Below are 26,101 nucleotides of genomic sequence, written 5' to 3'. Positions count from 1 at the left end.
TCCTCAATGATTAAAGATTTCCACTAGGATACAATGTTGTTACCTTAGAGACCAAGGCCTTTCATCTAACCCACAACAACCTGTATCAAAACTAAGGACCCATGCATTATTTTTTCAAAATTAAGTTAAAAAGAAAAGAGCTTTCACCTTCCCTTCAAGGATTGTCCTCAATGATTAAAGATTTCCACTAGGATACAATGTTGTTACCTTAGAGACCAAGGCCTTTCATCTAACCCACAACAACCTGTATCAAAACTAAGGACCCATGCATTATTTTTTCAAAATTAAGTTAAAAAGAAAAGAGCCGTGCACTGGAAGAATATAATTGCCACAACTGATAAAGGCCTGGTATTCAGAATAGAGAATGTAAATGGGCCAATATAGAAGGATAAACACACTAGATGGAGAAAGAAAACATACATAGAGTCTCTTCAGAGGAACAAATGCCCAGGTCATGTGAACAGATGGCCAGTCCACTTAGGAATGAATAAAAGATTAAGGTCTAAGAGATACCCATTTAATGGGAAAAACTATACAACTATGACAATAAGATCTGTCATGGAAGATGTGATGAGAACTCCAATGTGATAAAGCAAGTATCCTAAGTTTGATCAGTTTCAACAAGTTACTTGAGGTCACTAATGACAATAGCAAAAGAAAACACAAGATTCCCACAGGCCCTGTGCTATGCCTTGCAAACTTTATGTTGTACATACTGAGATCGACTTTAGAATGAATTAGAGGAAAGGTTTCAGTTCTTGATGACTTTTCGGAGCTTGCAGTCATAAAAAGAAAAGTGGTTATGGTATTTCTAAACATTATTTCCCTCACACTCTGGATGGTTCTGAATTCCTTTTGAATGCAGTTGTCTGGCACTGGCACCATCCCTCCACAGCATGCTCCCTCTGCCACTCCAGGTACTTTTATGCAGAAGGGTGATACACAGGGCAGCCCACCCACACTCCTCTCTGAACCTTGAGAGCCTGGTGAAGCTCTGACACCATGCCTGGTGAAGTGATGTCATAAAGGCCTCCCGTCTCAAACTACTCCCTGCAGATACTGTCCCCTCAGGCTCTGAGGCTCCATGAAGAACGTTCATGCCCATTGATTCTGTGAAGAGGCCCAAGTCACAAGGAGGGACCACAGGCTAGGGTTTCACGACAACTCTAATTGCCACAGGGAACAATGAGGAAGATTCCAGACAATTCCAGTCTCTCCTGGTGCTTGGGACTTCCCAGGGTCCTTTGCCTGGGGGCCTCCCATTCCACCTTTCCTGAGGGTCTGGCCCACTTAACCTGAGATCACAATAAAATGGTTCTGTTAAGTCATCAACTGGGCAATGGATGGGTGAACTCTTCTCACTTACAGGGGACCCTGGCAGCAGCACACAATCTCCATCTCTTTTTGAAACCCTACATTGCATCCTGACTTCAGGTCACGACTGGCCACTCCCTTTTCCACACACTTGTCCCTTGCTATCTTGATCTCTTCACCCACAATAACTGGTGAGTTCAGTCACCTTTTCCACTAACAAAACACCTGGGTACCTTGAAATGTCCCCTAAGCATGTCCTATGAGGGGCTGGGATTGGAGATAAGGCAGCCTCATCTGAGATTCCTGCAAAGGGCCTATGACAACCACTTGGCACTGTCAGCATAAAGGCATTGAGCAGAGGGGCAGGTCACAAAGTCACCATGTCAACCTCCCTGTGCATCACAAACCCAGAGTGTTTTGTCCCAAGGTAGGAGAGGGGCTCTGCAGGTATTTGTGGAAGGACACCAAGCTGCCTCCAAGTCCCTATGTTCTGGTATTCCAGGTGGAGTGCTACCATTGATGGTAGGATACAAGTGGCGGTCTTCAATTCCTGGGTCCAGGCAGAGATGGTGAAGAAAGAGGCCAAGGAGAGCTATCATTCAGCCTACATGTGACCTTCAACAGCTTCCCAAGAGGTAGCAAGGTCAGACAACATGGGGATTCACATTCCCCGCATGCCTTGCTTGGCACTTTTTGTTCTCTTGCTCCTGTTGCCTCTTCCCATTTCAAAAGCTAGAAGCTTCCGATACCGTGGCCCTGGCTGGAAACTACTCCATCGCCTGGGCAACACCTTCCCAGCTTTCCACCAACGCCAGATCAAACGCATGAAGCAAAACTTGAGCCAAAGACAATCAGGGGAGGACTGTCAGGGTGTTTTCGACCTGTACATCATCCTGGACAAGTGAGTTGCCCTCCTGCACTGTCCCTAGAGACCCCTTGGGCATCAGTGGTAGGTTTGACTCTACATGACAGTCAAGATCATTGTAGCCACTCCCCAGGATGTAGACTTCTGTCACTGACTTCCTGAATGCAGGGAGGCCAACACAGGTCTTCTGGATGGCTCTGTCCCCAGCATCTTGACCCTGATGCTGTCACCAAGCCCCACAGGCCCAAAGGCTACTGGAAGGTACCTTTTTAGCCATGTCAACTACCTACAGAGGAACCTTGGAGATTACTGTTGCCCCTATGGAAACTCTCTCAGCTTTGCTGCTTGTAGTAGCCTTTATTTTACTGCCCTGAGGGTCCAGCCATGGACAGCCCCTACCCTGGGAAGAGGCTGTTTTTCTCAGTGTGGCAGGGAAGTTGGATTAGTCTTTAGACCCCTTCTGGCTGTCAAGGGAGAGAATGGAGACTGGATCTGAAACCCAAAGAGGCTTAGGGCTTCTCTGGTGGTATGCCATCTAAGTATCCAATTTCTTGGCTTACAGAAATTTGCAGTGTGCTCTTAATTTCTATAAAATGGAAAATCATGTTTATACTCAATCTCCTGGGTTTAGCCATTTGACTTGTCTGTATTTTTCACTATTATTTCCATACATGTATGAAATGTATTTTTACCATTTCATTGCGATTTACCTTCTCTCCTCCTTCCCCCTATTAATCCTCTATCTCCCTTTCTGTTTTCATATTTGTTTTTTAATGACCCAGTGAGTTTCATTAGGTTGTTTCCAGGAGCAGGGCACCCAACCAGTGGCTACATCACTGAAGAAACTGCCTTTCCCTCTTCCAGCAACCATTAGCCACAAATAAGCCCTCCGGGAAGGATGGGTCCCCATGACAAGAGTGTTGATGAGCTGGGTCTCATGGAGATCTTGGGCAGGCTATCCTAGCTGCTGTGAGTTCCAGAGTTCAGCAGTCATGTCATGTCATGTCTAGAACTCAATGTTCTGCACCACTCTCTAACTTTCCCAGCTTTTACTTTTTTTAAAGCAATCTTGGGTGATATTCCCCTGACTTTAGAGGGTGTGATATAAATGTCTCATTTTCATCTGAGTTTTCCACTCATTCAACTTGGAATCAATCACTTACTCTTAACCAGTTATGAACCTCTGCAATTGTTACTGCTCATTGCAAACAAACAAACAAAACCTTTGACCAAGGTTGCTTGGCCAAAGTCAATGGTGGCAGTAATCTACCAGCATTCTAAATAACACAGTTATTTAGTAGGAAGTTTAATGGGCACATTGTGTCCAGTTAGCAAAACAACAGTAGCAGCTTCACCACTAAAGCCTATGATCTCCCCAGCCACAGGCTTTTGTCTAGGTTTTATGAGGCCATATAGGAAGTCCCTCTTGTGGAGGAGAACTCAAATCCCATCAGAAAGCAATGGGTTATCACTAATAGACCTTCTTCAATTCCACCAGTGGGCACAAGGCTTGCTTGGCCAGTCATGGACAGCCATCGTGTGGCATACAGGTTCCACAACTGAGTAAGCTGGCAATTTTTCTTCTGTAGACCTTCCAGCACAGACCTTCAAGCAAAGCTGGAGTTAGCCAACAAGTGAGGTAGCTTCTAGCGCAGTCCCTGCTTGATTTCTCAGTGTCTCTCCATTGGAGTGCATGGTGTCTTTGGCAATATGGTTTGAGCATCCAGTTCTTATGGGCACCTAAGAGCAGTGGCAATTGCCTGTCTTGCTTTGGGAGCCTCCCTGACCAGTAACTCTGAGGGAAATAGCCCACATCTGACCCTCCGGAGCTTCAAGCTTTTAAATTTTTATTTTACTTTTTAATCAGATTACTGAGTATCACATTTCTTTAAAGTTTTTCTCTTTTTTTTTCCATCTAGAATAAAGGGACTGGTATGGAAACAAGACACCCCAAGACCAACTTCTCAGCACAAATGAGATTTATTTGCCCCAGAGGGCCAGAGGACAGGGAATAAGAGACAAAGACAGGAGATAAAGGACTAGACAATGAGGGAAAAGGAGGTTTTTGTCCTGGGGGAGGAGAGGTAAGAGGCACAAGGGACTGCCTGGGGATAGAGTTTCTGTCTTCCATATCCTGATAGGAGCGCTGGGATTGCAGATTGTGTGTTACTGCACAGACTTCTGAAGGATCTGGGAGTTCTAACTCAGGTCCTCACACTTACACAGCACCCAATTCATCCACTGAGCCCTATGCACAGCCACTTGGAAATATTTTCTATTTCTTTCGTGTGAGATTTTTCTGCTTTCTATGCCCCTAGTTCATAATTTTGCCTTTTTATGGTGTTCAATGGTTGCACAAGTCCTATTCACTTTTTTAAATGTTATCATTATCTTTAACTGAATGTTCCAGTCTCTCTACCCTTTTCTCAATGCCTCATGCCCTGTGCTCTCATAACCCATCCTGTTTGTGAGACTTTCGGCTGAGCATTTTATTCAGCTTATTAGTTTCCCTCTTTTCCAGCATTTCATTTTGGTTTCCCTTCAGTATTCCTATCTCTTCACTGAATTCCATCCCCAAACCCTTTATTGACTCCTTTATTTAATGCTGCTGTTTGTGTTCTCTTATGTTCAGAAACTGATCCACGTTCTGCTTCATTTCTTCATGCACTTATAATCACTCTTCATCTGTTTACTCTCCATGCAGGGGCAAAGCAGGAGAAAATAGGCCCAGGGATCTCAGAGTCTTCATGGGAACAGCCCATAGCTCTTGTAGTAATTGGGATTGACAACCTCAGAGAAGAAATGAGCAGGTCTACAGCTGCCTTCTTTGTCAGCACCTGCTAGAAATGCTGAGCCAGGCTCAGGACATCGGGCATTAAAGGGTGTTCCGGAAGCTGGGACACATAACTGCCTCCATAGCCAAAGCCCAGCTCCTGGAGAAATTTCCCTTCATTCTGCTGTGGATGCTGGAAAATAGGGAGGAATGCGTAGACTCTACAGCTATTCATTACTTCCCTTATCAGTGTGACAGGACACTTGACAGATTTTATTTGTATTTCCCTAATGTGGGGAAGAAGGGATGGGGAGAATACATCAGTCTGACAATTCTCCATGGGAAAGTTTGTATTGTGGATGGGTTTTCGGCAATTGCTGAGCACTGCAATGTCACCTAAATGCATACACAGAGCATGAGACTTGAGTGTAAATATTGCAAAACACACAAATATAAACAACAGAGGACTTTATTTTGGTTCATGAATGGTTCAATGTTCCAGTCTATCATGGTGGGGAAGACAAGACAGCTACAGCTGGTATGACCTGGTGGCCATCAACGAGCTTGGAAGACCTACAATCCTCAAGACCCACCCTATGTCCCAAATGTCTCACACCCTACAGAGTGATCTCACCTGAGGAGTAGCTTTGATCCCTAATAACCCAAGAGTTCCAAGAGGCCTGGGTCACCCTCTAGGCCTTTCCTAGTGTTCAAAAGCCTTCTGATAACAATAATGCCAGTAGCCCTTGCCCACCCATTCATGGACAGGACTGAGAATTGCTAAGTTAAAGTCAGGACATTCCAATCAATACTGCTTCCTTCATTGTGAGACTACATAGCCCTCACCTAGCATAAGCAGGCACTGTGGTGAGACCCTAAAGGCTCTTTGGGGGATCTCACATCCTCAGTTAATGAAGCTGTTTAGATATCTTCTGTTCACTACAGGTCCTAGAAAAAGTCACCTCTCATGATGATCCATCCTGGTCAGCAGCACTGACACAGGGGAATATTGCTTAAAAACAGACAGTGGAAGACTGGAAAGGCCAAAACTACCCTTCCATACCCTGTGATATATCATACCTTGTCTCCTTTGTCTTCAGGTCAGGCAGTGTGGGCAGAAACTGGATACATATTTGTACATTTACGGAGAATTTGGTGAAGAAATTCCAGAAGTATGGCTTCTCCTGGCTGTCATCGCCTCTGTGCTTCAAGGGAGTAGCCCTCTAACAGACAAACAACATGTTTCTTAGATTTGATGGGCGTGAGATTCCCTCGTAGAGGAGCATAGACCCAGGCTTGTGTGCTAACAGGAGACAGAGTCCAGTGGGGGTACTCCAGCACTTGCTGATCCTACTTGGGGATTAAGTGTAGTACAGTGACAGAGTCCACCCTCTGGGACTCCTCAAAGTGGAAAGCACATCATGATAGGCAGTAACTTATATTTAGTATAGGATGTTTAGGACCAGAGGAGTGGATTGAGGAGCTTGGCATGGAAAGACAAAGGAAACGGTAGGAATCCTCAGAGAAAAGTTTAGAGTCCTAGAGAAACTGCAAATGTAAACTGAGTCCTGGAGGCTGGATAATGAACAGGGTCAGAGGGTGACATTACTGTGACCCCAACACTTAACAGACACAACTAAAGCGAGGTATCTGTGGCCCACAGGTTCAGAGGGTTTCAGTCCATCCTTCACAGGCATGGCAAGAGGAGCGTGTAGCCAAGGCTCTTCACACCATGTTAGACCAAGAAGAAGAAAGACAATGTTAGTGACAGGGACTAGGCTACAACTTGATGATCTGCCTCAACTAGCTAGATACCATCTAAAAATTTCACAGCCACCCAAAATAGTGTCACCAGATGGAGAACAAATGCCCAAAACATGGGACAATGAGGGACATTTCCAACTCAAGCTATAGCATTCACACCCAATGATTGTGTGGTCCCTTACACCAGAGGGTCAAGGTAACTCATGAAAGGCTGGGAGAAGAGGACCACAGGTAGCTTGGGGACAAAGCCATGGCAGGCATCATGCTAAGCCAAGAAAATCTGATTTCCTACTGTGAGCCATAGGGAGAGAGGGGAAGGGGAGGCATGCCTGTGAAGGGCTTCCTAGACAGAGAGTGATCTCTTTGTGTTGGAGCCAGGGAGGGTTAAGAAAGATAGCTAGAGATGCAAAGAATTTGGTATTGGGATGATGATGCCCCTCTGGGGGAGTGTGGGAGCCTCTTTGCCTGTTCAGAATGGGTGAAGTGAGTATGTAAGAGGAAAGGGTAGGAGGCAAAGGGAGAGAAAAGACAGGGGGGAGAGACTGAGGGGAAGAAAAGAGAGTTGAAGCATGGGATGGAGCAGGTCGTTGTCCTGACACGTTCTTTCTTTTCCCTGGAGCTATAAATCTCCATGGGCTTTAGAATCCTTTGCCAATTTTACCTTAATGCCTCACCTCTGAATGACCCCAGTGCAAAAGAGATGGGGTGGGAGCAGGGATTCTGTGCATGTCTACTTCCTGACAGGTTGATGACCTAGTTTATTGGCTTCTCAGTAGTTATGCTTTGTCCCCAGCCCTAAAATGCGGATGTCCATCATTATCTACTCAACATTCGCTGAAGTCATCACTCCACTCACCTCTGATAGGTAAGTGTTGCTCTGAATCCCAAGACTAGCCCAGTGGTTAGGGCACTGGGATCTTGAGGAAACTGAGGGCTTGTAGAGACCTCTGGGGTCTCCCAGCACTGTTCATCCATAGGGGACCTATGTACCCAAATTGATCACCAGCCTCAGGCTACTAGCACCCTCGAGCCTGTACTTAAGTAGAACACATAGGCCTGATACTTCTAGGAATTCTCCACTCCTGAATCTTACCTAGATCTTGCCCATAACAACATATAACTGGTGAAGTGTATATGTCGGTACCCTTCATACCCACAATGACAGGGAACTGGTGAGAGATTATGTGCATTCTGGCATGTGTGTGGCCTCCCCTAAACAAGTCCCTCTCTTCTTGAGTAAGTGAAGCAGGGAGACAGCAGAAAAATCCTGAGGAAAGCACTAGAGTGTGGGGAGGGCAGCTAGGTCCCCTGTGATCATAAATAAGCAGGCCTCAAGATGGGGTCATGAGTCAACTGTGCTATAAGCCACAGGAAGGTATGAGGAACAGGTAGCGGTAAAGTGAGGTGGCTCAACTGTGCCCTGAATCCCAGAGGTACGAAGTTAGGGCTTCTGACTGATGAGGAAAGAAGGACAACTTTACATGTTCTTCCAGAGACTCCATACAGAGTTAGAAAAACAGAAAGAGATGTGAGGGCATTTAGGATTGGGATGTCTGGAGGTATGAAAATCCCTGTCCTGGGTCTTAGAGAAAAGGCAAGAACAGGAAGTGAGGGAGACCCCCTCATGAATGGGACAAGAGCCTCTGAGTCTATGGACATGGCACCTGAGGTCCATCTGGGAGGTGGGGCAGGAAGTGGCTGGCTCCCAGGGGTTTAGGCAAGGCCTGGTGTAGCATAGCCTAGCAGCTTGGTTTGGGGAAAACCTAATTAGATTTGAGTGGCAGAGAGAATTCCTGAGGGCAATTCTGGCAAGTATAGAGAAGCCTCAGGTCATAGCAGAGGCAAAAGGGAGAGGCTGGGAAGAGCAGGGGGGTTGTCTTGGGCTGAGTGGAGGAGTGAGTCTGAACTAGGTGGAGAATAAAAATAGGAAGCGGATAGTGGACTGGGTCAGGCAGAAGGATAGATTCTACGGTCAGATAGAGGACTAGGTGATGGGATGGGAAAAGGCTGGGCATTGGCAAAGAGTTGGGCTAGGCTGGCCAAGCGGGAAAGAACTGGATTGGGATGTGCTGGCAAAGGGATGAGGGCAGGACTAGGGTTGGAAATCCCTGGTCACCTCTGGGCATGTTGATCATGACTCTCTCATCTTCCAGTAGGGTGTATCTGTGCCAGGCATGGGGCTTTCAGAGCTCAGACCCTGTAAAACCTATTTGTTCCCCAATAGGAAGCCACTTAGAGTCCACTGTAGATCACTTTGCTATGCCTACTTAGCTTTGTCACATTAAATCATCCTGGAACTCATACCCCTTTCTTGTCCTAGAATGACCTTCAAACCCAGGCCTGCCTGCCTCAGTGTGTTTTGTGTGTCTTAACAGCACCTGACAGGCCATGTTGCTTCTAGCCCAGGGACCAACATCAGATGCCTCACAGACAACCCTCGGGGCCCAACTCCCAGGCCCAGGTTTCTCTGTCGGAAGCTTGAGGAGTCCACAGTTGGCCTGGTATCTAAGTAGACCAGCTGCTGCCTTCAGCAGACTGGAGGAGGGAGTCATGCCAGGGCTCCATGACAGTGGAGATGGGAGTTGTGCAGTGGCTCAGCTGCTGACATGGCCCCCTTAGCCCTATCCAATGGGTAATAGACTGCTCAGAAGGAGGGTGACAGTGGCATCAGGTTGCCCATTCAGAATGCAGATACCAGTACCCTGTGAAACCCTAGCTTAAATCCCAGGATGTTCTCCAGGGATTTAATGGGCAAAGTCTCTGTCCCAATCTCCAAGTCCTGGGTACCCAAAAACATAAAGGAACTCAAAGTAAAACAGACTTTTCCATATGGGGCCCACTGAATTCCCTGTCGCCCTCTGTCTCTGTTCATAGAATCAAATAAAGGTCCAGCTCAGAAGGGAGAGACAGTGTCTCTCGTCCAGTGCCCTTTCTCAGCCAGGTGGTCTGCAGAGTAGACAAAGCCATAGGATGGTTTTCCCTGGCAATAACCTTCATGACACTTTTCTGTTATTCTTTTTAGAGAAGCAATCCGTAAGGGCCTTGAGAAACTCAACGACGAGGTGCCTGAAGGATTTACACACATGCAGGATGGATTTCAGAAGGTACAGACAGCTGTAGCCACCTCTGGGCACTGGGTACTCAGTGTAGAGTACCACTGGGGTTATTTCATCATGTCTCCAATTTTTTTCTTCATTTCCTGGCAGGCGAATGAACAGATTAGAAAGGCTACTTCAGAAGGTAAGCTGCCTGTACCTTTACTGGGGCAGGACCCACAGAGCTGGCCTTCCTACATAATCTTGTGCAGATCCTGGATCTCTTCAAGTCTGGCTTTTGAAGCCAGAACTCCCCTCTCTACACAGCAGGCCCCTCTGAGCACAGCACCCCACTCGAGATGCTTCTGAGAGGATCAGAAGCTGCATATGGTCATATGTTGACTTTGTTCTCACTGGTCCTTGGCCTACAGATGTGCTGGGAAAGAGAAAGAAGAAAGAACAGGCCCTGAGTAGACTGGGGACCCTGTGCTAGAAGCCAGGGCTTGGTTTTTCTCTGGCTGCTAAGTCTTTTCCTACCTCTTGCTTTCTTTGTCCAGCTTCCTAAGTCCATGAGTCAACCATGCCCATCTAAGACCTGTGTCCCTCTGGGTAATGGGTCTAGTGAGGGGTCATTGAGTCCCCTGCCTAAGACTTTCTGACTTGGAGTCTTGTGGCCAGCAAGAAAGTAATTAGTATAACAAAAGTTATATTTTATTATGTTGAGGGTCATCACACAAGACTCACACTATAATTTCTAACTACAGTCTTAAGCCTATCTCCCCAAGACTGCTCACCTGCGCAATGTATCTTAGATGAAGGTCATGTCCAGTTGCTAACAGAAGTCTCTGATTCAAGGGTGAGAATCCTCAGGGAGACTCTCCAGTCACAGGACACAACAAGGTGGGGTCTCTCCAGATACGCTGGGCAGAGCATTGCTCTTGGTCTCTTATATATAAGTATATGCTTATATAATGTCCAGTGGGCATCATGGGGTCTAGCACTATGTCTGGTTATCTTGAATGAGTGATGTCACTGTGTTTGGGTTATCAGGTGCAGCCTTGAGTGTAGTGGGAATCCTGAATAAGCTAGTCTAACATGTCTAAAAGGCATTTTTTACTATACCCATTGCAGGTCTTGACTCTCTTTTCCCAGTAAAATGTCCCTAACATTGTGCCTGAAGCTAGCTGGCCCCAGACTCCACCTACCTCATTAGACATCCTCATCACCATCCCAAGGAGAGGTTGGGCTTATAGCATAGTAACTAGACTGCACTTAAGGCAGAGGTTCCAGAGCCTGGGAATAAAAGACCAACCTGATGGTAGGATCTCAAACCCCTCTGTAGAATATAGTGCACAAGTCTTTTCACTCTGAGACCAAGGAGTTAGGAACAACCAACTTTGTTGCAGTGGACAGTGCTGGATCTGAAGCCTCACTCACTAGGCCATTACTAGAGTGTCCCTAACCAAGCCTACCCACCTCATTTCTTCTTCAGGCAGCAATATCAACAGCGTGATTATTGCTATGACTGATGGGCTTTTGCTGGACAAGCATTTAAAGCTGACCGTGGAAGAGGTGAGTCCAGGCCACAAGTTTCAGCACTTTGCCTCTGGTATTTGGAGCTTTATTTTCAGCATCTTCTTTCTTTTAGGCCAACAAATCTCGGCAAATGGGAGCAACCATTTTCACTGTGGGTGTGTATAAGTATGACGCAAAGCAGGTAAGTAAGACCAGGTGACCAAATGCCCCTGTATAGCCTATTAGAGCAAGATTGTGAAGCATCTTTACAGTGCCAAGAGGGTAGTATTCTCATCTACCCAGGATGCTATAGGCTAGAATAAGCCAGTGTAAAAGGGTAGCTCACTTGGTTGAATAAACCAACCCCCTGTCTAGAGTGGGCAGGAGAGTTGCCCACTCCTTAAGTTTGGGCTTTGAATGAAAGCCAGTGAGTGCTTGACACCCTCAGTTTACCATGGTCTAAGGGCAACAGTTCCTGCCCCAAGTCCATTACATTGACTCACTCTGAGGTTCAAACCTGTTACTCTTCTCCTATCATAGATGCTCCAAATTGCAGATAGCCCATATCACAATTTTGAGGTCAAAAAAGGGTTCACTGCTCTGAATAACATCGTTGACGGGGTAAGTGGGATATAGAAGACTGGAGGACCTTGTCTGCATTCCCTGGGGCTTACTATCCTGCCCATTTCTATATCTATTTCCATCTCTCTCTCTCTCTTCTCTCTCAGCTTGCTTCCAAGTCCTGTATTGAAGTAATATCCGTGAAGCCTTCTTATGTATGTACAAAAGGTAAGAGCTGAGCGGTCACGGACATGGGCAAATGGTGTAACTCAAGAGAGTGTGTACATTTGTATGAGTATTATGGCTGTGATATTGTTTCTGAGTGTGGTTTTTATGGAATGCCTATCCTGTGTGTGGTGCTTCCATGATGTGTGTTGCATGTGATGTATGTAGTGATAATATTGAGACGAGATCTAGAATTAACTAGAAAACAAACCTCTTAGTGTGACCGTGAGGGAGTTTCTCAACTGGGTTAATTGAAATGGGAAAAACCACTCTAGATTTAGACAGCAATATTCGTTGGCCTGAGGTCCCAAGCTGAATAAATAAAAAGATGAAAGGAAGGGTGCTCTAGCATTCGCCTCTCTATCATTTATGACTGTGGATTCAATATAACCCAATGTCTCATGTTCCTTGTGTTCCTTCCCTTACATGATGGACTGTACGCTTGGACTGTGAACTAAAATCAGTCTATTCTGTTTATCTAAGTTTATTTTGTCTGGCGTTTTGTCACAACATCAACAAGAAAAGTAACTAATACGGAAAACTGGCATCAGGAGTGATGCTGCTGCTAAACTCTGACTGTGTGGTTCTTAGGCCTTTGAAAATAACTTGCAGGAAAAATGTCTGAAAGTTTGGAACATTGACACAGAAAAGAATGCTTGTGTGTGGTAAGTGTGCTTTTGATGGATGTGTGTGAGCAGTGTGTATAAGCATGGTATATGTAATATGATATCGGTCGTGGAAGGGCTGTGGAGGGAGTGGCTCAAATAGGCATGGGAGGAGAAAGTCTGATATATGATTGTGCTATGTATGTTAGGGTTTCTGTGTTGTGATGTATTGTGGTAGGAAGGGCATATAATGTGTATGTACCACATGGTATGCTTTTATGATATGTACTACATGTCTGAGCTTTTATGTGACATGTGATGTCTAGTATAAATTTATGAGATTTATGCCATGTATTTATATTGTCTGCTATATAGGAATAGTATGTATATTATCTGTAGTATGTGTTTATAACAGTGTGGAATAAATCATGTGTGCTGTTTTATGCAGGGCATGGAGTGTGTCCATTTGTGAGGATATATGTGGTATTAAAGAGCTTGAAGTGTGTGTGTGTGTGTGTGTGTGTGTGTGTGTGTGTGTGTGTGATATGGGTGATCAAGTTTGTAGTATTTCTAAAGGGCAATGATGTTTGTATGCTTGTGTTTTATGGCCATATATGCCATAGGCAGTATGCATATGCATGTAGTATGTAGTATGTAATATGCACAGTGGGCATCTACATTGCTCCTGGAAACATCCAATACCTGCCAAAGATATTCACAAAGACAGCCATGCTTACCTCACCCCAGCATTGTCATGGCTAACACCTGATCTCCAGGACTAGAACTGACAAGGATGACCTCTGTCCATTCCAAGGCCCCTGCATCAGTGTGCCAAAGACACACGTGTGTTTGTTTCTGGAGGAAGAATGTCTTTATTTGTTAGCATTATTTACATGCAGACTTGGTTTCATAGAGCTGAATTTTGTTCCCTGCAGGAGAAAGATACAGGAAACCCTAAGTCTCCTTTTACCACTATGGACAGCTCAGCTCTTCCTTGCCTTCTGGCTCAGGCAGCTGGGTCCTGACCTGAATATTCTTCAATGGGAGCCCAAGGCTCCAGGTGTGAGAAAATAGGACTATGCTTGCTTGTGAGCTGTGCCACCCTCAGGCACAGATCTGAGGCAGTGCCGTGTATGTGGGAGCTCCAGTAGCAGAATTATGTTGGGGATGTAGAGACAATGAGACAATGAATGGTGTGGCCACAGACACGAGCATCTAGAGGCTCGTAGGTGTTAAGGACTACAGAAGCTAGCCATTAGCTCTTGGCTGCCCCTGCCCCTCCCCTTCTTTTGGAAGAGTGGGGAGTCCACTATACTGAGAGATGAAGGGAGAAAAGACTTCGGCAGAGTTTCTTCTGCTTCTGGGATGAGCAAAAATAAAAAGCCCAGCAGTGCAACCTGCCTCTGACCACCCGGAAACACACAGGCCTAGGTGTCTGGACACCTGTGACAATCCCCAGGTGAAAACATGAGTTGTCACTCTTTTCTCCCCTGTAGCTGAACCAAGGTGACAGGTGCCTCCAGACATCTGCTCAGCCACTGAACTGTTAAACTGTTGGCCTTCTTGTGTGAAGCTGCCGTAAAACAATACCTGTCACTTCCAGGGAAACCAAAGGCAGGAGCCTGCACCCCAAATGAAACAGAATTAGCTGTTTGCTTGTGGTGGCACTGAGTCCACCTGTGTGCTATGGAGCCTGAGGAGGGTCCTTGTAAAGGAGGGTCCTTGATCAACTACCCTGAGGTGTCTGGAATACATGGGAGACAGGAAGGAGCTGGTCGGGTGCCAAGGCAGCTATGCAGGCAAATGAGAAGATAAAGGAGTTGTGCCTGTAGAATCGCCCACCCAGCCATCCTCTCTGTATCCTATTTATTTTGTGTCAGTGTCAGGGAGGTGTTCACTGATATTAGAAAGACCAGAGTGATGGGCAAGGTGAATAAGGATGAAGAAGTATGCACTGGGTTCATGACCTGTATCTGAGAAGGGCCATCTCCTGTGAGGACACTCTTGTGTGCATCAGGGACTGAACCTGTGTCTAAGAGGAGCTATATACTATTAGGTATTCTCTTGAATGGGTCAGGGACCAGACCGCGTCCTTATGCCCCAGCCCTTGTTCTTGAGGTCTCTATTAGTGCACCATAGAAACACAGGAAACAATGGATAGTCTTCATGCTCAATGGCACCACAGGCATCAAGTAGGGAGCTGGTCCCTAACCCTGTGTGGAAAGGGCTCTGCCTCTGCTACAGTGCCCATGTGGATTCAGGAGTGTGTGAGGTCTCCAAACAGGAAGCTTCCAGCTGAGTTGGCCTAGCTTGGAACAGGTCTGGACTCTCATGACTTTGGACTTGTTGGGTCAGTGATCACAGTAGTAGGACTCCTACCTTCTTAAGGTCCCTCCCAGCTGCATTATCATGGATACTCAGTGACAAAAGATGAAGATTTGCTCTACAAGTACCATAGATGATGGTTCAGACACTGCTGCTGTTTCGTAAGGGCCCCTGAGAATTCCATCTTCAGGGTAGCCCTTCATGAAAGGTGAGACCAGAAAGAACACGGCACCCAACTCTTCTGCTCCAACATTTAAGTGTTCTTCTTGCAGACATCTACCAAGTAAACATTAGCGGACATGGCTTTAAGAATACAAATGACCTGAGCCAAGTTATGTGCAGATTCACGTTCAGTGATTCCAGAGTTGTTGGTAAGTAGTTATTAGTACCCCAGTACCCATTACCATACAGAATCATTTCTCTAAGTCAGCCATGTCTTCTGCTCTTGCTGACCACGTCCAATGGGGAGCTAAAGGCAGCATGGACCAATGGAAAAAGGACCAAGAAGCATGCCTATCCTCATGCGCCTTCACACGAACATAGCTCAAGAATAAACCCCAACTCCCAAAGGCATCTGGAGGCTGGCATGACACTGGCCCATCCTCACTACTATATCCATTTAGTCTGTTCCCCTTCCTGGGGATCTAATACCAAAAGCTGGCATCTACAGATAGGACAGAGCAACAGCCTCCAGACTGAGCCTAGAAGATGTCCAGGAAGTCTTTCTGAAAAGACATTCATTACAGCACACAGAGGGGAAACCGAGGATTGGGAAATTGGAAGCATAGCCAGTGGGATCACAGCTCAGCTCTTGGCTTTTTGCCACAGCTCAGTAGACTTGGAATAGAATGTGTGTTAAGGATTAGTGGCCACTGTTACAGAATTCTTCTCAGGCTCCCAAAGGAGGAAAAGAAAAATGTCTAATCCTTTATGAGACATCCTCAGCTCAGTAAACAACACAACTATCCACCTACTTCCTTGGTCTAAACCTGGTTGCCATTCTTGGTCCTCTTCTCCTATCCCTGTACCCAATCCACCAGCACCTCATGTTGCCTTAATCTGGATCATCCACAGCCCCTGACAGATCCATTGCACTATGAGTAAAGCCCAAACTTCTTCCCAGAGCCCACACTTCCAGACTTTTAGCAACCTAGTAGGTGCCTTATCATTTGCCTCTTATCCCAGAACCTCCAACCCTAAGGTTATTTCCTTCCTGCTCCTAGCTCAGACACCAGCAATTTACACAAAATCAATTTCAGTGCACATAGTTCACCAAACACAATGGTACTAAGAATTTTACATGGTCTTGAAGCACCCATGGCCAATGCTCAGTAATTCACAACCCATACCGTGTATCTCCCTGGCAGTCTCATCACTGAATATCTTTAACTAAATTCCAAGCAAGATATCATTTCATGTGTGAACACTTATTTCTTTAAATGAGAAATCATATCTTTAAAAGAAAGGACACATCACCAGTAACTGAACATCTGTCCTCTCCCCAGCATCCTCTGCTCTCCCTCTCTCTCTGCTCACCCATGTCACAGCACATTGCACTCTATCTTTATATTGTCCTCTCTCTCTCTCTCTCTCTCTCTCTCTCTCTCTCTCTCTCTCTCTCTCTCAACATGTGATCCCGGGGTACAGGAGCCCTTGCTATATGTGCCTGCTAGGCACCAGAGTGCTGTTCAGGAGTGGGCAGAGTTGGAACTCAGCCAGTGCCTTTAAACAAAAAGATGCAGGGGGAGTAAGCAGTCATTAACCAGTGTCAGTTCTCAGACAGAGAGTGACAGTGGAGGAAGGACACTCCTATTGATAAGCTTGTGCCATTTTCTTTTAGATGAAAGCCCCCTTGGTGTAGATGATAGCAATATAAACTGTCCTGGACCAAAGATACAGCATGTTGGAGAGTAAGTGTACCTTGCTGGAGGCCTTAGTGGGAAATTCAAAGGTTGATGTCTACCAGCTTGTGGAGAATCTGGGGTGTGTCCTCTGCTATAAGCACCTATCTGCCTGTATGTGGGTTCCATTTCCTTTCCACATGACCCTGTTAGTAACTCTGGTGGTTTTCAGGAATACACAGTGCCCAGGCACTGCTGAGGGCAGGATGGAGAAGATGATGGGTTAGAGGGTTCAAACCAGTGTTTTAATTATCTCCCTGATTCCTTACCTCATGGCCATTGTGGTCATATGCCATGAAGACCTCTGGCCTAATCTGCAGCCTTCACATCCCTGCAGAGGTTGACCCTTTATGCTTTGGGTGGTAAAGTTCCTCTACCCACATGTTCACTGTCAGGGAGTCCTGTGCTGGAATTTCAGCATCATTACACGGAGGACTTGTATGTGTGACAGTTGCAGCAAACTGAGTCTCCAGGGTTCTTTCCATCATCTAGTCTCTTTTCTGTGCTTTAGGGAAGTTTCTCTCGAGGTCAGTCTGAACAATGGCATCTCCTTCATTGGAAACAAACTCACCATAACCGGGATCAACTGTGGGAGTACTAAGGTAAGAACCCAGAGGTGATGCAGATCCACCTAGTGATCTGCCACCTTTAGTAGGCTGTAGCAGTTTCTATAAGAGCCACCTGAGACAGGTATGAGGCTCTGTCAGACTTTGTCTAGGACATGTTGGGCACATGACAGCTCCACATGGATGCTCCAGGCCCAGGAATCCAGAGTTTGCACCAGCAGCAGTCAAACATGAGTGCCGGTGCACGTATCCCCAGCAGCTGATATGGACCCAAATCTACTCAGGCCTCACGGCCCACCCTCTGCCCATCCTGTCCCCAAACCTGACACTGTCCTCGGTTTCCCCTGTCCTCTCCTGCTGTGGTTAAGGAGCTGTCTGGCATGTGAACCACTCCGCTCAATCAGGGCCCCTGAGGAAGAAAGTGCTACTCCTCAAGTACTCCACATCTGTCTGTCTTCCAAGCACCTGAGACTAGTGCAGTGTGACTGGAGGGGGAGGGGGTATGCCAAGGAGAAGGAGCTTGGTGTCCACTTGTGACAACTCTTGAGTTCCTCTCAAGATTCGGAGGGAGGAGGGGTGAGCTTTCTCAGGCAGAGCTGGGAGGCACAGAGATCAGCTATGGAACGTAGACCCACATTCCCTGACCCTACACCTCTGTAGTAGCCCAGCAGCCTAACCCTCTCCTAGAGATCTGATCACCTATAGTCTAGTGCACTGCCAACCAAGGCCACAGTGAGAACTGGTATCCTCAGGCCATGGAAAATCTTGAGTCAACCTCTTCTAGGTTCAGGGCTGGGAAAGGTTAGCTGCTCTCTCTGAAAACCAGCCTGGGCCACTAACTCCACTGTAGCCCTTGTGTCTGGGCAAGCTGGGTGAATGAAGAGAGTATGTGTACAAATAGGAAGCAAAGAGTGGGTACAGGGGAAAAGCCACTGTTGCTATTAGTCACAGGAAACAGCCCTCAGCAGCAGCAGCAGCAGCAGCAGCAGCAGCAGCAGCAGTAGCAGCAGCAGCAGCAGCAGTAGCAGCAGCAGCAGCAGAAGTAGCAGCAGCAGAAGTAGCAGCAGCAGCAGCAGGAGCAGCAGCAGCAGCAGCAGCAGCAGCAGCAGCAGCAGCAGCAGCAGTAGCAGTGATAATGGTGGCAGAAGTAGCAGCAGCAGCACCATAGCCAGCCAGCCACAGGTAGAAAAGTCAGATCCAGACCCAGTCCCAGTCGACCCAACACGGCGCGAAGTCACCACTACACCAAATAAGCCATCAAAAGGCCACATTGACTTCAACTGGAAAATGCTTCTCTTTCTGCCAGTCTTGCTGGCGGCCATCCTGTTGCTGTACTGCTGTTGGAGATTTTGCTGCAAGAAGGTTAAGCCTCCTGCTTTCCCCACCCCCCACACACACCCTGGCTCCCACACACATGCCCTCTCTCCTAGGAATAGTGTCATAAGGCAGTACTATAATCCATCCTGCTGGCAATTTCCCATCTGTTCCAAGGTCCTAACATCATCCAGGAGAGACACAAACTCTTAAATTTAAATACCCAAGCCCTAGACCAGGCTGGGTTCCAAAAATTCTCCAGGCTAGCTGACACAGGAATTCAGTCTGAAATCTTGGCCTGAAAGCTAAAGTTGGCCTTGGAGAGAGGCCCTTAGACCAGGGCCATCTTGTATCAACTACACATCTATAGGCCCCATGTGCCCAAACCTCAGAGGTGCCCCTGTATTGCAGGACAGGGTCCCTCATGTAGTCTGGTGGCCCCATATGCAGGGCAATATCTTTCAGGCATGATTAGGAACCACTAGGGCAGAGATACCCTTGACACCAATGCCTTTCCTGACCCCAGTATGTTATGCAACCCCGTACTGGGCTTCAGAGGCACAAAGAAGAAGCAGAGCCACCCTGCCCCACCAGGGACTGCAGTTACCGTTCAGGCTTCAGGGTGAAACGCACCCACCCAGAGATGTCACCAGGGCTTGGCTAAAGCAGAGCAGGATCCAAGGATGACACTGGCACCTGGGACAGGGTGGGAGAAGTCAGAAGAGCTAGGATGGAAGGAACCCTCCAGAGAGCTGGAGGAGGAGGAAATAGAGGCCTGGAGGCCAGTATGCAGCACAGAGCTCTCAGGGCCCATCTCATCCTGGAGGTGCAGTGAGCAGCGAAGTCTGGGGACTAAACAAGAGGGTGAGGAGGCTGCAGGAGGAATGAGTAGGCTGAATGTCAGTGAGCTTCTACCAAAGGATGAGTGTGGCTCCACTGCAGCTGGCCTGGGACAGACGTGCGGCACTCCAGCTGTGGGCCTCTCCAGGGATCAGAACCTTGGATCAGATGGACTCTCCCTTATTAGAAAGGGATGGGGCTGCTTTGGGTCAGGTAGAGCCCACTGGACACAGCACTGCAGCAGGCACTGGGCACCCACACAAACAACCACCCAGGCCATGTTGTCTTTCTGCTCCAAGCCAAGGTCCCCCTCTATTGGCAGGGCCAAGGCATAGTCCACCCTACCCACTCCAGCCCACTTTTGTCTGTTTCACGTTCCAGCCTAAGGAGCCGCCACCACCTCCGCCACCTCCACCACAGCCAGAGAAGGTGAGTTGGGTGGAGGAAGAGGGAAACACTGTCACACTTACCTTATGGGGCATCATGAAGCCTGAGCTCAGAATCCCTCACTACTTTGGCAATGAATAGGGAGGAATGCAGACCAATGATTATACCAGAAAGCCATGGGACTCAAGTTAATGTCACCTAGACAACACCATTACCAGACTTTCCCAATTATCAGGGTTTTGGTGACCTGCTCCAGCGTGCATAGCTGTCCATTGCTGAATTTGTGTTTTCCAGTGGATCCCATAATACTCTCTGTAGAAATGCCAAGGATGCAAATGGGTTTTTAGTTATAGGAGCTGCATGAGTCAGATCCAGGTCTCCATATCCAGGCTCAGAGCCTTTGGGGTTCTTTACATCTATCTCCATCACCTACTGGAAGGGCCAAGGGCTTCTCTGTGGTCAGTCTTGGAAGCCCAGGGCTGGGGAAGACGGAGGATATCGTAACTGGCTATCAGCTATAAGGACATCCCCAGCTGAGCACAGGGACCAGGATGGGGAAACAACTGTGCCTTCTTTGGGGTAGGGACTAGAAGAGGTAATGAAAGGCTGGAGCCAGCAGAACCTGGACCTGGGCCTGTGCTGGGGTGGGAACAGCTTTCCTATCCAATGGGACAGTGCTAACTACTGGGATCCCTGGGAGCCTGCCTCTGTACAGGCCAGGGCCTGGTGGAGGAGAGTGCCACCTGCCATTGCCCACCCTCTGCAAGCCTCCAGGTTAGGCTTCTGCTAGCAAGAGTGACCTCCTGAGAACCAAGAGCACAGAAGTGGACTGTTGGCATTCTGGGAAGCTCAATCTCTGAAAACCAGAAGGGCTTTGGTTACTCTTCTCAGGGAGGACCTCCCCAGGGTGTGGGTTACAGTCTTCCATTCACTCCACAAAATTACCTGACTGACCACCCCCCAGTGCAGGTGTATGTAAGGGAAGTGTGCCCAAGAAGCTGCAGGCAAGACACAGACCAACTCTTTTCACTTCCAGGAACCAGTAGAAGAGTGCCCACCCCCTCCTCCTACATCACCACCTGCTCCTCCTGCCCCTCCACCTCCATCACCTGTCAACCCAAACCCTACTGTGATCGTTGCCTGCTGTGGCTGTGGAAACAGACGGGTAAAGATGACTGGGGGTGGTCAGGCTGTGACCCTAGGCTTGGCTTGGGAAGGCAGGGCACAGTCAATCATCACTAAAGTGTGAGAGGGATCACTGAGTGTGGGAGGGATACAAGACATGTATCACTCTATGTCTGAGGGCACCAATGGCTAGAGGGGAGCAGCACACAGGAGGATTCTCCAAGAGCTTGCATCCCTCTTTTTGCAGTTTCCAGTTCCCTGGACATGGCCCCTGTGCCCTGTCTTGTTAGTCTCTAGTTGTCTCAGCCCTAGCAATGTCTTTGCTGTTGCCCTTAGTCTATGGATGAATGAGCCAAGATGTATTGGGTATATCTTGCAAGTTCAGATACAATAAAAACAGAAAATCCCGGTCATGAATTACCTTCTGTTCACCATGGTCAAATAAATGCTAGTGGCCCTGGTCATCCAGTACTAAAGCTCTTCATATACAAGTAGAAGGGCTTATCTGGTGGTTCTGGTGCACACTAAGGTGAGCAAAGTGTTACAAGATGGAGGTCTTGAGGGGCATCACAAGCTTCTTGTGTGGCGTTGAGCCCCAGGAGGCAAACAGCCATTCATCTGAAGCTCCTCCACCCGGGAGGCCCAGGCCACCCCAACAAAGGGGAAAAACAGACAGCAACCCCAGGCCCCAATATGAAGACACTATAGAAAGTAAGAAAGAGCCCCCAGATCCCTTGTGGCTTTGTAGTCTTCTCCCTGCCCTGCCGTGCCCTGCCCTGTCAGTGGTGGACCCATTGCTTCCTCCTGGAAGCTTCTAAGTCTTCTGAGATTGCCAAGAACATCTGAGAGCCATTCCTGCCCATTCCCTGCCAGTGAGCTACAAAGAAACCAACACAGGTCTCCTGAGAGGAAAATGGCCACCAGTGGCCTGATCTCTGTAGTTCGGCCCCCATCCATAGGGTCCAAGGGCTCTGAGCTGCAGGGCTGAGACCATGAAGGTCACTACAATTAGGTTCAGGGTTCTTCCGGCCTCCCCACCTGCCTTTACTCTACCCGGGCCCATGGCAGCTGACGGTGATTGAGACGTGGGCCTCTTGCCTGCCTGACCTATGTGACCCAAGCTCTGGCTTTTCCCTCTTCCCAGGCCTTCTACCCAGAGCCTTCACAGAGCTCATAGCTCCCCTGGAGGCCTCCTCTTGCCACCACACACCCCTCAAGCCGCTGAACTTCTCCAAAGAGCCTTTGTGTGTCCCACAGTGACCACTCCAGACACCCAAGTCTTTAAACTGGTCCCTCTTAGGAGAGGATGGGTTTTGACTTCTTGTATCCATGTTGACAGAGTTCTGTGGGCCCCAGTGTCTTTGGGGAGGGCAGTTCTCATGCCATCTTGTTTGTTCATGGTAACGTGTTTTTCAGGGAAACCTGGATGCATGCTGCAACTACTTTCACCCAAGCTGCCCTCAGATGCCATTGATATGTTGTCATCCCAATGTCCGGGTAAGCAAGACAGGGAAACTCGAAGGCACAGAATGACCACTGCTTTTGTATTTTAAACTTTCAGTGTTCTGGTTCCACAGTTTCATGTGAACCATGCACTGAAAAGGGTGGATTTTAACTGAGGCTGCTCCCTTCAGGATTTACTGTGCCTATCAAGTGGGGCCTGAATGCCCCTGCAGGGTGCAGAGTTAAGTGAATGTCAGCTAGTACCTGTAGCCCAAAGTAAGATGTCCCCTGCTACACTCTGTGCAGGGACAAATAAAGGCGTCAGCCAGAAACTGTTAAGGGCAGGGATTCAGCAGGGCTTCATTCAGCTGGAACCTAAAGCCTCCTGCAGGACAGTCTGAAGCACTAGGCTTGAATATGTACAATCAAACACTAGCCCAGCTCACTTGATAAGTTCAGACAGGTTTCTGCATGAAGGCACCCTGGGATGCTCCACCAGGCTGGTCTTCTGCCTGAGCAAGGAAGAACTGTCTAAGTGCCAACCCATTTAAGAACATCCTGGGGAAGGTAACCTCAGTCTAGCAGCAGGAAGTGGAGGCAGCAATCAGAGACCCTGCTCTCACCATCTCCCTCTACAGGCCACTTGAGTGTTCCCTGCCACCCTTCCTGAAGGCCCCTTCAGGCAAAGCCTCAACCAGGCCCTTTGTGGTGGGAACAAAAGCACAGGGATAGGATCCTGGTGGAACAGTGTGTGCCTCCCTGTCTGTGCCACCCAGTTGAAGGCTGTTCCTAAACTGCTGCTCCTGGGTGGGAGTGGCCTGCAAGCATGAGGACTTGAATGGGTCTCAGAAGTTAGTAAACCTGTGTGAGGGGGCCCGAACTTGGACTTGGGAGTGACTGCTTCCTAGAACCTCATCTAGCTGCTTGTTTGTTCCAGTGACTTCATATGCTTTTGCACCTCAATTAATCATAACCCAGGAAATTGTTTAGACATTTCGGTTTACTGAAAACCTGGGTGGGCATTTTTGTAGCGGAAGTAAGTGGTTTTGTTTGCTTTGGTCTTTCACAAAATGAATGTCTGCCCAATGGCCTTTGACTTCCCGAAGAAAACTGTCTAGTTGGCATCATCTCCTTCATAAATACATACAAAATCCAGTCCAGTTTGTGAATCTTGAGCCCAACCTGCTGTGGTCTGGGTTCTCTTCAGTCCGTGCTGTATCTCTGTGCCTGTTAAGATGATAGAAATCTGCCTGACATATCCTTAGACTGTGTCTATCTAAATGGAAGTTACAGTTTCTCTGAGGCAGTTGTGAGAATGAGATGAGGTCCAGTCTCCAAGTGGTGCCTGGGGGTGCACACAGGAAGATGAGTGAGTAGGGTTGGGGACATCCCATGATTATTGTAGGCACTCTGTTCAGGAGGACAGGGGAAGTTTCCCACACTGAGGCAGATTTCCATCATCTTTAATATCATCATCAACAAAACCGCTAACTCTGTTGTTGGAAGGAAACTAGAGACCCTGCAAAGTCAAAAAATCTTTCAGCAGTCATGGTCAGGAGTCAGCTAGACCAGCACCCTCCAGCCCATCGCCAGACCTTGTATTGCATGTGCACCTCCTTCTCTGTCCTGCTGTCTTCACAGCTTTGGAAACTGAGGCGCTGGCATTAGCTTAGGACTCAGCATAGCGAGGTTGTTGAGTGGTACAGCCAGGTTGTGAACTGTCCCTTCTGTTCCAGGCTCAATGCCAGGTATCATGGTGTCAGAGTGATCAACGGAAACATTTGGACAGTACATCTTACAATATAAAGTGTGATATATGCCAAGTGATTATGAATATTCATATCTCACAGGCCTTAAAGTAACTATTTAATGCCCAACGTTCAGAATGTTCACTTTTGTTCTTGAAGTTCACAAATAAACAAGATATGAAAGAGCCCAATTATTTACAGACACATGTAAACTAAGCAACATGGAAATGGGAATTTCCATAGCATCTTAACTATGCAGAGGAAACAAAATAATTAGACCTGTAAAGCCAAGAGGGAATTCACCAGAAACATGGTGAGGTTCTTTGGGGTTCTTGCAGACATGTTTTAAGTTCACATGAACCAGAAATAGAAATGGTCTCGAGGCAGATGCCCATTCTTTACAGCAATGTATTTCAAATAGCCAAGAAGAAAGGGACTTCTTATACCAAACTAATTACCAATCATAGAAATTCTCTGAAAATAATGATTTGGAGTACTGGGGCATTGCAAAGAGAATCCCACATTCCAGATCAGGCTTGTGCATATTACAAGAATAAAGGGAAACTTTAAAGGCAAAATTTGAAGGTTCACACGAGTCACTCTGAGACAATAACCTTTGGAATCATAAAAGAGTATTAAAGGGTCCAGAACAGAGGGCAACGGCACCAGTCCACACCTTTGAACCCATCATTAGTGGGTAGATGACCTTGTAGACAGATTTTTGTGTAAGTGATTTGAAAGGCAATCAATGTATCTTCAGGTGTCCGGGCTACAGGTTCCTATGGAGTTGTTGTATGTGTATACAGCCACTGGTGTGAAAACTTCGTGGTGATCTTTGGGAAATATGGTCCTAGCAGTGTTTTGTGATAATTTTCTAAATGAATGAAATTTTCTCCTTCATAAATACTCAGCTTTCCCTATTTTAATTTCAGTTTGTCTTAGGACTTGACACAAGTGACTCCATGTTGATTATTATTTGATTTGATTTGATTTGATTCAAAGAAGCATCAACAAGTCCAGCATAGCCAGTTGAGTCCTGATGTGTCCTGATTCCACCATCTTAAGTCAGACAGATAGATGCAGCCTTACAATGACATATATGTGACCTTCTGTTTTTCTCCTTCCTCTAGGGAATATGCCCCAGTGCAACTGTCATAAATCCCAGCTGCCTTCGTTCTAGCAGAGACTGTTTCCATCTCACACAACAACCATGCACCTCAAGGATTGTCCTGCAACCCAACAGAGAATGTTTCAACATCTCACAAGCACCCTGCAGCCAGAAGATCTATTTTACAGACAGCCCAGAATGTTTCCCTGTAGCACAGACTCTGTGCTCAAATGTGTGTCTACCAAATCAGGAGTGCTATACTCTCAACCACCCCCAGTCCCCATGCCTAACCAGGTCCACCAAGTCTCCCTCCAGGATACTACCTCTTCTTCCTCCCCATATCCGGCAATCTTTAGAATCCTTTTGTCACACCTCCCCTCGTTGCCAATCTTCTAAAGAATCAAAGTTCTAAGTTGAAGAGGCTTTTGTGTATTAATTGGACACTTGTACCAGGTGATAGGTTACAGTGAGAAAGCTCTGATTTGCTGCTGATAAGCATGCTCCACATCTAGGGAGATGCTCACTGTCTGGGGTGAGATGATGCTGCAGGTACCAGGCAAAAGCCCCCTCGTCCCACTTCCTACAAGTCTGTCTTCATGTATCTGCAAAGGCTGGGACCATTGGGATCTTCCAGGAAGGTCTCTATGAAATTTCCCCTCCCAATCTTTAAATACTCTCCTGAGGTTT

At 47.3% G+C, this 26,101-nt stretch overlaps 1 protein-coding gene across 1 annotated transcript; it reads left to right on the top strand.

The window, feature by feature from the left end:
* Positions 1–1,967: 1,967 nt before the first annotated feature.
* On the top strand, positions 1,968–25,826 carry Antxrl (ANTXR like). Its single transcript, XM_027389317.1, has 17 exons — positions 1,968–2,215; positions 6,053–6,124; positions 7,510–7,581; positions 9,739–9,820; positions 9,923–9,956; positions 11,244–11,323; positions 11,400–11,468; positions 11,807–11,887; positions 11,995–12,055; positions 15,255–15,353; positions 16,823–16,892; positions 17,395–17,485; positions 19,985–20,032; positions 21,027–21,155; positions 21,664–21,669; positions 22,532–22,612; positions 25,437–25,826. The coding sequence occupies exons 1-17, from the start codon at positions 1,968–1,970 to the stop codon at positions 25,824–25,826; spliced, it is 1,713 nt and encodes a 570-aa protein (XP_027245118.1).
* The last annotated feature ends 275 nt before the right edge of the window (positions 25,827–26,101 follow it).

The sequence above is a fragment of the Cricetulus griseus genome (genome assembly GCF_003668045.3).
Source record: "Cricetulus griseus strain 17A/GY chromosome 1 unlocalized genomic scaffold, alternate assembly CriGri-PICRH-1.0 chr1_1, whole genome shotgun sequence".
Lineage (NCBI taxonomy): Eukaryota > Metazoa > Chordata > Mammalia > Rodentia > Cricetidae > Cricetulus > Cricetulus griseus.
The sequence above is the reverse complement of the archived record's forward strand: the minus strand, read 5'-3'. Positions and strand labels throughout refer to the sequence as shown.